The sequence below is a fragment of the Choloepus didactylus genome, chromosome 21 (genome assembly GCF_015220235.1).
Source record: "Choloepus didactylus isolate mChoDid1 chromosome 21, mChoDid1.pri, whole genome shotgun sequence".
Taxonomy (NCBI): Eukaryota; Metazoa; Chordata; class Mammalia; order Pilosa; family Megalonychidae; genus Choloepus; species Choloepus didactylus.
In genome coordinates this window covers 47,088,468-47,103,376 of record NC_051327.1, presented here as the reverse complement: position 1 = coordinate 47,103,376, position 14,909 = coordinate 47,088,468, and the positions used below count along the sequence as shown (strand labels likewise).

Genomic DNA, 14,909 nt, shown 5'->3' with positions numbered 1-14,909 from the left:
ATTCCCTTTATATGAACTGTAAAGAATAGGCAAATACACAGAGACAGAAAGAAAATCAGTGGTTGCCAGGGGCTGGGGGACGGGAAATGGGAAGTTAATGGGTATGGGTTTTTTGGGGGGAGCTGATGAAAATGTTCTGGAATTAGCATGATGGTTGCACAACTTTGTGGATGTACTAAAAAATACCGACTTGCATACTTTAAAAGGGTGATTTTTTTGGTGTGTGAATTATATCTAAATAAATAAATAAATAAATAAATAGACTGTTGGCCACCCGGTCCTGCTATGTGTAGAAAGTGCAGCAGTAGAGTGATACATTCAGGATCCAGCTGGTACCCTGTGGCACCAGGTTGTGAGGGCTAGCGGGGGATGATGATTTGGATGGTTTGGATGGTTGGATGAGTCCTTGGGAACAAGAATTCAAGTGGATCCCACAGTTGGATCTATGGTGGCTAATGGTCCATGGATGGATGAGACAGTGATGACCGGGAACACGGTAGAGGGTATGATGCTTCTTGTCTTCTTGAGAGAGCCGTCTCCCCCAGAGTCAGTCTGAGAACTTGAGCATGAGTCATTTTATGATTCCCTTTTTCAGAAATTCTTGAATGGAGAGTGGGGTCAGGATACCTGGATTCTGACCCCAACCATGCAGAAGCCTGTAAAAAAAAAAAAAAAAAAAAAAAAATGCAGGTTTATTGGGGCATGGGGAGATTACAGGGAATAATTGTCTTTTCTATGTTTCAATTTTCTCTAATATTAGTTAATATTTTTATAGCCATTTCTTTTAAATGGTGAAAGATAGTGTATTAGTTAGGGTTCTCTAGGGAAACAGAATCAATGAGAGGTGTGTCTGATTATCAAATTGTAAAAGTGACTCACGCAACTGTGGGTATGCACGAGTCCAAATTCTGTAGAGCTGTCAACAAACTGTCAACTCCAAGGAAAATGTTCGATGAACTCCTCAGGAAACGAACCGGCAAGTTCGACAAACTCCTCAGGAAATGAACTGGGATCTTCGACGAACGTGTCCGATGAACTCCTCAGGAAACGAACCGGCAACTTCGACGAACTCCTCAGGAAATGCTTCACTGGGCAGCCGAAGAAGAAGTGAAGGTCCTCTATCTATCTTGCTTATAAGTCTTCAACTGATTAATTGGATTAAATCCAGCCAACTGCATTCTCTCATTGTGGAAGGCACACCCTTTGGTGAGTCATCAGTCACAGCTGCAGCCAATCGACTGATGATTTAATAAACCAGCCTGTTGGTTTATTAACCAGCCTCAAACGTCCTCACAGCAATTGTTAGGCCAGTGTTTGCTTGACCAGAGAGCTGGGTCACCTGGCCAAGTTGACACATGAACCCAACCATCACAGATAGCTAAGAGTCAAATCAGCTAGTTTCATATCTCAGAAACAAACAAACAAAAAAATCATGTCTGATCATCCCAGTTTTTAAGAATGTTTACTCTTCTGGTGCTTGTTTTTTTCTTTTAAGTAAGGTTTGATTGAAAGAGAACAGCCTTTACCTATTAAGTTTATTTTTTCAGAAACTTAAAGCTTCCAGATGGCCCCTATGCCTGATAAGCCCTGAAACCCAGAGGTACAAATCTCTCCAAGAAAATCAACTAGTTTCATTCCTCTACCCCATAACGTAGACAGCCCTTTTCAGCATGAAGTTAGAATGGTCATTGCCCAGATATTCCTGAAGATTGACAGAATGGTCAAACGAGAGGAAGGACTTTTAACTGAAAAGTTAGGATTTAACAAATGATTATGACTACTGACTCATTATATAGATATTTCCTTTTAGTTTCTAGTGTATTAGAAGATCCAGAAGGAAATATCTGAAATTGTTGAACTGTAATCCAGTAGCCTCGAGCTTTGATAATGATTGTATAACTATATAGGTTTCATCTTGTGACCATGTGATTTTAAATACCTTGTGACTGATACTCCCTTTATCCAGTAATAAAATAAAGACATGCATGAAAAAAAATCAAATGGAAAGGAAGGAGGGAAGGAAGGAAGGAAGGAGGGAGGGAGGGAGGGAGGAAGAAACGAAGGGAGGATGGAAAGGAGAAAAACAGACACAGCCACAGCAATATACTGAGCTCCACAGAGACAGCGCTGGGGCAAGTGCGAGCCAGGTGGCACTGGGTGACTCTGTGCCTCAAGAAGTAAAATAACAAAAAATAACTAGAAAAGGGCAAAGAAGGATTTAAGAAGTGGAGAGACAAAATGTCATCATAGCATTCTTCTTGCAAACTTGCCAAGAAGAGCACAAGAAGAGGCACCCGGATGCTTCAGTCAACTTTTCAAAGTTTTCTAAGTGCTCAGAGGAGTGGAAGACCATGTCTGCTAAAGAGAAAGGAAAATTTGAAGACATGGCCAAGGCAGATAAGGCATGTTATGAAAGAGAAATGAAAACCTATATGCCTCCTAAAGGGGAATCAAAAAGGAAGTTCAAGGATCCCAAAGCACCCAAGAGGCTGCCTTTGGCCTTTTTCTTGTTTTTTTGCTGAGTGTCGCCCACAAATCAAAGGCAAACATCCCAGCCCCTCCAGTGGCAATGTTGCAAAGAAACTGGGAGAGTTGTGGAATAATACAGCTGCAGATGACAAGCAGCCCTTGGAAAAGTAGGCTGCTAAACTGCAGGAGAAATACGGAAAGGGTAGTGCAGCATACCAGGCTAAAGGAAAGCCTGATGCAGCAAAAAAAGGAAGTCATCAAGGCTGAAAAAAAGCAAAAAAAGAAGGAAGAAGACGAAGAAGATGAAGATAAAGAAGATGATGATGATGAATGAAGTTGGTTCTAGCACAGTTTTCTTCCCTATCTACAAAGTATTTAACCGCCCTGTCACAACTCACTCCTCCTAAAGAAAAAAAATCGAAATGTAAGGCTGTGTAAGGTTTGTTTTTAAACTGGATGGTGTCTTTTTTTGGGATAGTTAACACACTACTGAATGTGTCTTCAGATAGCCCTGTCCTGGTGGTCTCTTCAGTAGCTACTAACCCTGCCTGTAGAGTATGGGGGTTGTCAATTGGCAGGGGAATTGAAAGCAGGTTCTTGCTGGTGCACAGCACAAATTAGTTAAATATGGGATGGTAGTTTTTTCATCTTCAGTTGTCTCCGATGCAGCTTATTCAAAATAATTGTCTTTAACTGAATACCACTTTGTAATTGGAAAAAAAAAAAAGTGGCAGCTGTTTTTTTGATATTCTGAATTCTTCTAAATAAATACAATTTTTTTAATTAAAAAAAAATAGGAGTGCCAACTTTGGCTGTACGTATACTAAAATTGGGACGATACGGAGACCAGCATGACCCCTGAACAAGAATGACATGCAAATTCATGAAACGATCCATAGGTTTAATACTTTCTAAATGAAAGAGTTAATCTTCATGGGAAAATTGGATGTTTGTTAAGTATTCTGGGGTCTGCAGTTATGGTCACTCACTCATGCTCCAAAAGAGGAGGTGATAGAGAACTTAAATGAAATGTCTCTACAAGCAAGTTGATCCAGGTTTTGTGGACTTTGCAACCCCTGTGGTCATCGTGTCCTGGGTATTAATCTTCTTAGTGGGACCTTGTCCCGGATAGGTAAATGTCCTTGGGTATATGACACTGCGCTCTGTGACGGGAGCATTTTCAGTCTCCTGTGTCAAAGGCTTGGGCATCGCTATTGAAGAGCTGCTTGCTGGAAAGCCCTTGCTGCCACACCCCCCAGGATCTGCTGCCAAGCCTGATCGGATGTGTGAGCACACAGATCAATTATCTGAATAGGGCCCTGGACATAGTCAACGCCTCCATCGTGACGCCAATGTATTACACATTCTTCACAACAAGTTTTAACTTGTTCAGCTATTCTTTTTAAGGAGTGGCAAGTTGTGACTGTTGATGATGTCATTGGGACTGTGAGTGGCTTCCTTATGGGGCTATTTGTATTGCATGCATGCCTTTAAAGATCTCAGTTTCGGTCAACAAGTCTGCCACTGTCTTTTCAAAAAAACAAGAAAGCAATGAATGGCAACCTCTAGTAAGTATGAAATTCTTAACAATAATGAAGAGAACTTAACCTGTGGAATCGAACAACACGCTGGTGAAAATATCTCCTGAAGAAATGGCAATCTGACAACTTTTTTTAAGAAGAAAAAATTAAACTTTTAATCTATAGTTCTGCTATAAAGTGAATTTGGATATGAGAATGTGTCTGAAAAACATTGTCCTCAAGTAAGTTTCTCTAATGACAATCTTTTTAAAGGTTTCACTAATTAGGACCAAGATACTACTTTTGTTACATGTAAATGATGGTAGCTCACTAAAATTATCTCAGCATGTGGTCAATTTCTATTTCTATTCACACTACTATTTTTGAGGTATTTTAAATTTTGAGTCCTTTACCCAAAACTAAATGCACTAATGACAATTTTAAGTCTGTAAAAATGCTTTATTTTTTCCTTGGTGATAGAAGTCTGAAATGTATATTTGTCATCTTCTCTGTCAATCCCTAACTATTTTAAAGCTTTTTAATTTAAAACAGAACCAAATTATCTGAACATATTATGTTGTGGTTTACCTTCCCAATAACATGCTTCCTGTTTTTTTTTTAAATTCCATTTTATTGACCTATGTTCACATACCATTCAGTCATCCACAGTGTGCAATCAACTGTTCACAGTTCCATCATATAGTTGTGCATTCATCACCACAATCAATTTTTGAACATTTTCCTTACTCCAAAAAAAATATTTTTAAATAAAAATAAGAATAAAAATAAAAGTCAAAAAGAACATCCAAAGCATTCCACCACTACCACCCCCATCCCACCCTATTTTTCATTTAATTTTTGTCTTCATTTTTCTCCTCATCCGGCCATACATGGATAAAGGGAGTGTGAGCCACGAGGTTTTCACAATCACCCAGTCACACCATGTAAGCTACATAGTTATGCAATCGTCTTCAAGAATCAAGGCTGCTGGGTTGCAGTTTACAGTTTCAAAGTATTTCCTTCTAGCTATTCCAATACACTGAAAACTAAAAAGGGATATCTATGTAATGCATAAGAGTTACTTCCAGAATGACCTCTTCACTCCATTTGAAATCTCTCAGCCACTGAAACTTTATTTTGTTTCATTTCACTTCCCCCTTTTGGTCAAGAGGATTTTCTCAATCCCTCAATGCCAGGTCCATCCCCGAGAGTCATATCCCATGTTGCCAGAGAGAGTTACACTCCTGGGAGTCAGGTCCCACGTAGAGGGGAGGAGGGGAGGGCAGTGAGCTCACCTACCATGTGGGCTTAGAGAGAGAGAATATGCCTCCTGTTTGATGAGTTGTTTGAATTTTGAAATGTTATTTTAAGGGAAACTTTTTTTTTTTTTTTGAGGAGAAAAGAATTTATTTACAATCTTGCAAAATAGGGCGTCCAGCCAAACATGTGGCAGGCTGGCGTGCCAGAGGAAGAGAATGGTGATTTTTAAATCTCCTACTCCTAATTCGGAAGTCCCTCCCCTGTTTCCCCATTGACTGGGTACTACAGAGGTTACAGTCTATCCGAGAACACTAACAAATTTATCTTTTGAGATTTTAATTTGTACAGCCAATCCCAGAGAGCCAACTAGCTCATTATTGAGATTTTGAACTGATCAGCCTATCCCAGAGAGTTCATTTAGTTTAAAAATTCTTTTTTTCTTTTTGCTGTGAGTTCCCACCTCTGATTTTACATCATATCTCTTTACATTCCAGTAACCATGGTTACTTTTCCATATAAGGGGCTGGCAGATTCTTTCTTCTCTTTATCACGGGGCTTGTTTAAACTGGTTTTGCCTCCATTTCCCTTATTCCATGCTGTCTCTATGTGAAAACTAAACTCATCCCTTTCTTACAGATTCCCTCCTCTTTCTTTTTTTAAGCTCTTTTAGTTTTTACATTTTAGATTCTCAAATTTGTTAAGGGCTTTTTGACATTTCTCATTATAGGGATTTTTTTTATTTTTGATTCGAGTGGTTTTGATGGGTTTTTGAACTAGCCTCTGGGCACACGGGATGATGCAGTACTCAGCTGTTATAAACATTTTGGCTGGAATGATAAGGAAAATTAAAATAGATGTTGCAATTCCTTTCTATTTTTAGAACCAATTTTCCAACCATTTTGTGAGTGGGTTGTTAATGCTAGAATTTTTTTGCTAGTTTTTGAAGTAAGGCTGTTAAGCCTTGTAGGGCTTTGGTGATAGTTTTATCAGGTGCAGTATTATTGGGAATGAATGTACAACAATTTCCCCTAACTATAGCACAGACGCCTCCTTTTTCAGCTAGCATTATATCTAGGGCCATTTTGTTTCCCCATGCCATTCAGCTAGTGGCATCTAACTGTTTTGCTATTCCTTTAATGACATTCCTGGTATAGTTGATAAATTTTAGCTGATGATCTACATTTTCATTGATGGTGACCCACCAGAATAAGGACGATTCAAATTCTGCAGCTACTTGATTTTTAGCTTTAAACTTATTAGTAACTTTCCGGGGGACCCCTATACTATCTACAAACATTTTTTTATTGAAGAAACCGGGTACATTTTGTACATTTTTTTTTCCTTTGCCTTGGGTTGGTACTTTCTTATTACTTTCAAATGCCAGGGTAAATGAGATAGCCAATTGAACCAGAGCACAGGTTCCTCTCCACCTTTCAGGTAGTGTTGGCCAGAGGATGCCCTTCCCACAGTACCACCAGAGGTCTGCTCGGGGTATAGTTAGGCTGGAGAAGTTGCCTGTACTATCCTTGCTCACATTCCGCACCTGTGTACACAAAGCCATGGCACCAAGATCCTGGAGCCCTTCTTCCCATCTGGAGAGACAGGCAGAGTGGTTTCCGGGACCAAGGTGAGACGCTGGTATGGCTTTGACACTTCCCTTCTGGACTGGAGGGAAAAGGGAGGACAATGTACTACAACTTTCACCAGGAGTAGCATTTTGAAAGAGGAGTGTTATACATTTAAACTCCTTTTCATGCTTTTTCATCCCCAAGGGGGAGGGCATAATTTGAACAGTGGGTTGTTTGGTTGCACAAGCATAACAGTCACTTCTGTTTAGACTCTGGATGGTATATTTGACCCATTTTACCCAGGCATTTGTATTTCCATAACCTGTCTCTGTTTCTATGGTTTGCTTTAAGTCTTTGGCCTTAAGTATTCTAATGACCTTGGGGTCAATTTGAACTGGAGAGTTAAACTCCAGCCAAGTTTCCCTTAATGGTTTTTCCTCCAACCTGGGTAAGACCCATCCCTCATACTGTGTGGTTTACCAAACAGTGTTTCAAGAATAACAGGGATTAGATGACTCATGAGTTATACTTTCAAATGTTCACCCTCCAATAATTTTGCTCTCTATTTGAACAGTCTGCTTACATAAATGCTTATATTCTCCCTCGGTTGTTGCTGATGTTTTAGATTTTTACAGCTAATTACTTGACAACCATCAAATTGTACAGTTTGAGACTTTAAGCTTTGACTACACTTGTAACCAGCTTAGCAGAACCTGTTACTTCTTGAATATAGAACATTATGATCAGTACAAGCAATTTCATTATTAAGCTATACACAGAGCACAATGCAAACACAGGGTTTAATCCAGCCTTTTCTCCCTCCTAGTATGTTCTTTCAATGGCTGCCTATTTAGAGTGATCCTTAGGGGATCTGAGGTGGGAGTCACTTTCCAGGATTTAGGTTGAGTTGCTGGATACTTATCGTCTGGTTCAGGCACTGGTCCCTTTACTCGTGTGTAATGAGTCCAGCCTCTTTCTGCTGTTCGGACTGCCGTCTCAGTCGTCAGCAAGATTTGACAGGGTTCCTCCCAGATTGGTTGAAGTTTGGATTCTTTCCATGACTGGATCAGAACCTAGCTGCCGGGATGATGTCGATGGGCAGCAAATTTAAGAGGCAGGGTCTGAGCCAGCAGTCCACGGTGCCTTGGTCCGTGCACGGAGTTGCCTGGTTAACCAGAGGCAGTCTTTTCCTTTTCCCCCTTTTCTCATCCACAACCGGCAGATCCAAGCGTCTGGTCTCGGGCCCTTTAGCTGCCGGAGATGGGCCCCCAATGGCGGAGTCCGAGACGCTCAATCAGCGGGGCACGCCTTCCCTTTGTCCACCTCGGGAGTCCCCCTCCGAAGCTTCGGGTCCCGGATGAGCCCCCATGTTGTCGGAAATAAAGTGGTACCTGTAAGGGAATAAACGCTCACTCGATTGTGGAGGAGAAAAGAATTTATTTACAATCTTGCAAGATAGGGCATCCAGCCAAACATGTGGCAGGCTGGCGCGCCATTTTAAGGGAATCTTAAGTTACTATGTGAAGGTAAACTCTAGACACACAAAAAAGACCAGGAAGCCACCCGAAAGAAACACATTTCAGGCTGTGACTTAGTTACCACACATAAGATTTCCAGCGTATATTTGATGAACTTCTTGGGTGGCAGTTTTGTTAAACCAGGTGTGTCTTGCCTCTTTGGGGACTGGGCTGTCTTTCAGAGTCTGCCAGTTTTCTTCTTCCATTCCTCCAATCTTGTGATGCCCGGAAACTTTATTATTTTACATCAGCTCTTGTGCTTTTCAATATCTTTTCATAATGAGTTACATTGCCATTTAGACCCTTTAACAACTCTGGAAATAAAGTCAGAAGACTAGGGTTATTTCTTAAATTTAATTCATGCTATAAAAAAAAGACAGACTGATACAGTTCTTTTCTAAGGCTGTATCCTTGGAGCAAACTTAAAATGCTCATAAAATATGATTTCTTTGTACCAGGTATTTTATTTTGCTGCTTAAGCCTTCATTTGAACCACTCTATATGTTGGTCTTTTAAAAAATGCTACAGAAAAATTTTAAACATGCAAAAAAGTAGAGGAATACAATGGCTTCGAAACCTGTCAACCTATAGCCATTAATTGGTCTTAAAATAGAGATACTGGGTCTGCACCTGCTCAAGGTGGTTCAGCTGGTGAGGCAGCGTGTTCAGCTACCATTGGCAGGACCCCTCCCCAGCCCTGCCTGCAGCCTTGCCCGGGGCTGCAAGTGCCTGTTGGACGTGGAGTGTGCAGCCATGGGCAATGTACATGGGCATCGTGCATCACTTGGTTGGCTTTATCAGGGGCGTAGTTTACACTCAGCCCCCAAATTTCACGGGATAAGTAAGATTATTTCTCTTTGTCCCAATGTATTTTGTTTTCAATTCTTGACCCTCTAATGAGTCATCTTAAACACTTTTTGCTAATCAACTTCCCATGTACTTTTAATACCACAGAACAGATAGACTGATATAGATATACAGATATATCTGTTTATGTGCTGTATGTTTATGTGCTTTATACATGAAGAGTAAACGTTTTTTGCCTCCCCAAGAACAAGTGTTTGGCCCCTTAGGGATGATATTGCCCCTGTTGAGAATACATGGATTAGTTAATACTAAAAACAAATTGTTACTATTTTATAGCATTTGGAATTGTCTTGTACATAAGTGTAATTTACTACTTTTTATTTGGTTTATAATTAAATCTTATAAAAACTCAAAAAAAAAAAAGAGAGAACATATGTAATTTTCAGGTTTTATTTTAAGGCTTCAAATCTCATCAGATTCTTGGTGGTGATGGTAGCACAACATTGCTAATGTAATTAACAGTGCTGAATTATTTATCTAATGTAGTTAAACGGGGAAATTTTAGGTGGTATATATTTAAACCACAATAAAAATTAATAAAAATAGCAATAACCATAGGACTATACAACACAAACAGGGAACCCTAATGTAAACTATGGACTGTAATTAATAGTGCAATTAGAATAATATCCTCTGGTCAACTGTAACCAAGGTATCACACTAATACAAAATGTTAATAATGGGGACTGGTATATGGGAACTCTGTATTTTCTGCATGATTTTTCTGTAAACCTAAAACTTCTCTTAAAAAAAAAAAACCAAACTCATCAAATTCTCATCTCATCAGGTTTCTTTTTCTTTTTTAATTAAATTCCGTTTTATTGAAATATATTCACATACCATATAATCATCCATGGTGTACAACTGTTCACAGTACCATCATATAGTTATGCATCATCACCCCAATCTATTTTTGAACATTTTCCTTACATCAGCAAGAATCAGAATAAGAAAAAATAAAAGTAAAAAAAAGAACACCCAAATCATCCCCCCATCCCACCCTATTTTTCATTTAGTTTTTGTGCCCATTTTTCTACTCATCTATCCATACGCTAGATAAAAGGAGTATGATCCACAAGGTTTTCACAATCACACTGTCACCTCTTGTAAGCTACATTGTTATACAATCGTCTTCAGGTTCAGACTGCTAGGTTGGAGTTTGATAGTTTCAGGTATTTACTTCTAGCTATTCCAATACATTAAAACCTAAGAGGTGTTACCCATATAGTGCATAAGAATGTCCACCAGAGTGACCTCTTTACTCCATTCAAAATCTCTCAGCCACTGAAACTTTATTTCGTTTCATTTTGCATCCCCCTTTTGGTCAAGAAGTTGTTCTCAATCCCACGATGCCGGGTCCAGATTCATCCTTGGGAGTCATATCCTGCGTTGCCAGGGAGATTTACACCCCTGGGAGTCAGGTCCCACGTAGGGGGGAGGACAGTGAGATCACCTGTCAAGGTGGCTTAGTTAGAAAGAGAGGGCCACATCTGAGCAACAAAGAGGCACTCAGGGGAGACTCTTAGGCACAATTATATGCACGTTTAGACTCTCCCTTGCAGTAACGAGCTTCGTAAGGGCAAGTCCCATGATAGAGGGCTCAGCGCATCAAACCACCAGCCCTAACGTTTGTGACAACATCAGCATCAGCCCAGGTGAGGAAGTCCAACACTCCCGCACTTTCCCCCAGCTCCTCAAGGGGGCCCTGTAAATATATTTTTATTCTCTGCCCAAATTACTTTGAGATGTGTCACTATTGCACTTTAACCTATACTAACGTACCATTCATCAGGTTTCTGCACATTTCCTGAGTCTCAGAGGCCATGCGGGCTCTCCATTCCACTGCCCCCACCCGTACCCCCAGTGCTGCACCTCGTGCTCCTTCTGGCTTTCAACCCTTCCTCAAAATCTCCCAGACAGAGTCAACTGCCTCTGGAAACTTCTTTTGTAAGACGCCAATGTTTCAACATATTTTCGCAGCCTTTCACATTACATGACTGTTGTTTTGCAAAACAAATTATTAGTACCTAACTATTAAGAGTTGCTGTTGTGTTCTGGGAGCTTGACAGACAGGGCATGTATTTATATCCGTGCGTCTCCCCCTTCCCACCTACGTGGGCGGTGTGACTTGGACACGTCACCCACCTCCTTCAGGCCTCACTCTTCTCATCTCTCAGCGAGTGAGTCAAACTAGAGGATCTGCAAAGGCTCCTTGACTCCAGGTACCCATCACGCCCCCGTACTTGCTCCTAGGTGCCTGTCTGTTGACTCTCCCTGACCGCTGGCACCAGATGGAGGAACAGAGAAGGCAGATGTCCAGAGTTTTGGAAACAGGCCTTCTTCCCAGAGGCCTGACATTTGTCATCCAAGCCTCACCTCACAGATATTTTCCAACCAAAACTGGGCCTAGGGGATCTGAAGACAGGATGGTTATGGCAGGCAACCTTCCAGGGCCAGGCAGAGCGAGGTGCCACGGTGCTCTGGGATGGGCTAGAGTCTCGTCTCCTCCTTCCCGGCCTCTGGATGAATGTTCTGGGGCCTGGGGCCTGGCTATGGGGTGAGACAGGGTTCAAAAGAGCCACCAACCATTCCAGCCTTCACCTCAGCCCAGGAAATGCCTCCTCACCGCAGTGACCACATCCCCTCCGGTTGCCTTGGAAACACTCCATGGGGGCAGGAGGGTTGGGGCAGGTTGCCCAGCAACAGGTGGTGCCCTCCCTTCCGGCTCAAGTGGGGCCAGCCCTCCTCACGCCTTTGGGGCCACTGCCCTGTGCCTTCTCATCCTGTACAGGGAAGAGCGGCTTTGAAGGGACAGAAAGGAGCCCCCAGGACGGACTGGAGGTGAGGTGAGGGGTGCAGGAGCCCCTGCAGATGGATGGGGGGCCCGGGGAGAGAGAAGTCGGCAGAGCTGGAGGGGCAGCGACAGGCATGGAGGTGGTGCCTGAGACAGAGCCCACGGAGAGCAAGTCCAGCTCCAAGGAGAGGTTGCGAGAGGGCAAAGGAGAAGCTGAGGGGTCCCCAGGGGCCCCCGCAGGAGGGGCATGCACACGGGGACTTGGGCTAGGAGGGGAGGTTCCCATTTCTTCACCACCACTTCCTTGCTAGGCAGTCAGACCTGAGAGGGGCACCTACACAGGAGGAAAGAAGTCCCAGGGGCCTTAAGGTATTGTCCTGGGATCTGGGAGGGAAAGGGGGGCTTCCAGAAAGGGCCTCGGGAGCCTGAGCAGGAGGGCCCTGGCTGCTGGCTGAGATAGGTCTCTGCCCCCTTGCTTTGCTTAATCACACTTTTGTTTTTCTTGTGATAGCAGATACCACACAGCAGTTCCTGTTTTCTCACTCTCTTTGACACTCACTGCCTCGCGCTCTGTCTAGTTTGTGCCAGCTCTGTCTCATTCGCTTCCTCTCCTGACCCCCATGTCTCCCAGATGACCCCGGTTCCGGAGCAGCCTCCTGGGCACACGGAGGGCCCCCCGGAGTCGGCCCCGTGGCCCCCGCTCCCCTGCGGGCCCTGCATCCCCATCATGCTCGCCCTGGCCTCCTTTGCTGCCCTCTTCCTCCTGACCACAGCCGTGTTGGCCGAACGTCTGTTCCGCCGCTCCCTGCGCCCAGACCCCAGCAAGCGCGCCCCCACCCTGGTCTGGCGCCCCGGAGGAGAGCTGTGGATCGAGCCCACGGGCAGCCCCCGAGAGCGTTCCGAGGACTGGTATGGCTCTGCGGTCCCCCTGCTGACGGACCAGGCCCTGGAGCCCCCCAACCCTGGCGGCACCTTGGAGGCCCGGGCCACGGCCCCCCCCAACCCCTGCAACCCCCATGGCCCCACACTGTGCTCCCAGCTCCTTGGCTCCCAAGACCCCACCCCAGGTCCCAGCCCGCAGCACCTTCTGGGTGCCACAGCCCTGGGAGGAGAGGCCCCAGGCCCGAGGCCTGGTGAGCTGGGCCGAGCCGGGGCCCAGACCAGAAGCCAGTGGGTACCTGGGGAACCCCCCAGCCTGGAGGCCACGGCCGGGGAGCCCTGAGCCCGACTGGGGCCTCCAGCCTCGCGTCACCCTGGAGCAGATCTCAGCTTTCTGGAGGCGCGAAGGCCGGACCAGTGTGGGGTTCTGAGCCCTCCGTGCCTGCAGGACTGCCCACTGCTTCCCAGAGACCCCCATGGAGAGCCCTGCCTCCAAGGGACCTTGAGATGCCGAGGCTCCGGCCTGGGAGCCAGGACTGCTGCCTGAGGCCCCCCACCCCCGGGAAGCCTCCCCGCCCAGGCCTTTAACTTCTGGATTTCAATTCCCCTGGGTCTGGATGTGGGTGGGCTGAGTGGGAACAGAGTCTGGGTCTCGGGGGAAGCTCAGACCCTACCTCTGCTGAGCTGCCTGGGGCCGGGCCTCAGAGGCCTGGGGGTGGGGCTGTCGCTGGGCCAGAAGCCCCCAAGACCACATTCCAGGGACCACGCAGGCAGGAAATGGCAGCAACCCCAGGCCCTTCCACCTTCCGAGAGTGTGTTCCCAAGTTCCTGGATGCCAGGGTAAGGCGGTCTTGTGGTTGCCAAAGAGTAGGCGGAGTGTGGTGCTCAGATGCTGACTGTGTCAGCAGGGTTAGCAGGGAATGTCAGGAACCCAGTTTCCCAAACTCATGAATCTTATCCCTCCTCAGCCCCTCACCCCCATGAGGGCCTGCAGGGAAATACATAAGCAAAGGAGGCCAGGCAAAGGAGCCTTTTGTTACACATGGACTGTGGCTCTGACCCCCAAATCACAATGAGGAACTTGGGGTCCCAACTGGAACTGGGACCCAGGGTCCAAAAGACCAACAGGGCTCCCCTGCTCAGCCTCGGAAGGCTGCTCGCACTACTACACAGCCCTCAGCGTCTTACCACTCCACAGTGAGGAAAGCATAAGCCAAGGAGAATTGAGTTCCGCCCAATGCAGGGACAGGAGCACTGTCCAGCGCAGGGCAGTGCCCAAAATGCGGCCTTCGGGCCAGCTTCCCTCCCAGCCTGCTGGAGTGGTCCAGAAAGAAGGCTGGGCCCCAAGACCGGCCTACTTACAGTGTAAGTCACTCAGTAAGGTGTTCCACCCCACGGAAATGGAGCCCCAAACGCCCTCGGTCCTGGCCATTTGTCATGGCAACCTCCCCTTTGGGACAGGAGCCAGGAGATGGGGAAAGTGGACGAGTTTCTATTCCCTGGGCTCTGATTTCCCCAACCTCGGTCATGAAGGACAGGCTTTTTGCTCTATCAGTTTACCACCTGTGCTACTATTTACTTTATATTTTTCTTGAAATTGGCTCTCTGTTTGCTTAATAAATTTATTTTAAAAGGAATCTTTTTTGTATCACTTCTGTAAATGGAAAACCAGTATCGCCGGCCATAAATAGAAGGTAAACCAGGAAAATAAAAGCGATGTAAATAAAGTTGTTAAGTTCTAAGTAGACACTGTTCCCAGCTGGAGGCACTGACTCAGAGCTCAGAGCTTGCTCTGTTAAAAGAGTGGGGAGTGGGGGGATTGAGGGGGAAGGGGGTTAGACAATGTTATAAATATGTTCAATATTCTAGCACAGAACTGAGATCGTCCCCTGGAAGTACTGAGGCAGACTGAGAGCTCTGCAAAGGTAGAATAGTGGTTGTGTGCAGTTTAACCGTGGCCGGGAACCTCCCATGTTCACCCACACCCCAGAAAACACTCTCCTGGGCTGAGACCAAGACTCAGGTCTCTGTCCAG

The 14,909-nt window shown here is 44.9% G+C and overlaps 1 protein-coding gene, 1 non-coding gene and 2 pseudogenes across 2 annotated transcripts; all 4 read left to right on the top strand.

Annotated features, from left to right (window-relative positions):
• The first annotated feature begins 466 nt into the window (after positions 1-466).
• LOC119517281 lies at positions 467-2,803 on the top strand (annotated as a pseudogene).
• Positions 2,804-3,268: 465 nt separating this feature from the next.
• Positions 3,269-3,372, top strand: LOC119518348. The gene has a single exon (XR_005213737.1). It is a non-coding gene; the product is annotated as a U6 spliceosomal RNA (small nuclear RNA).
• An 8-nt stretch (positions 3,373-3,380) lies between these two features.
• On the top strand, positions 3,381-4,168 carry LOC119517280 (annotated as a pseudogene).
• A 7,685-nt stretch (positions 4,169-11,853) lies between these two features.
• C21H16orf54 (chromosome 21 C16orf54 homolog) lies at positions 11,854-14,511 on the top strand. Its single transcript, XM_037813603.1, is given in 4 exon segments — positions 11,854-12,047; positions 12,307-12,364; positions 12,507-13,004; positions 13,006-14,511. Coding segments are annotated over 4 exon segments (1,035 nt in total). The 5' UTR covers positions 11,854-11,868; the 3' UTR covers positions 13,306-14,511.
• Positions 14,512-14,909: the final 398 nt, after the last annotated feature.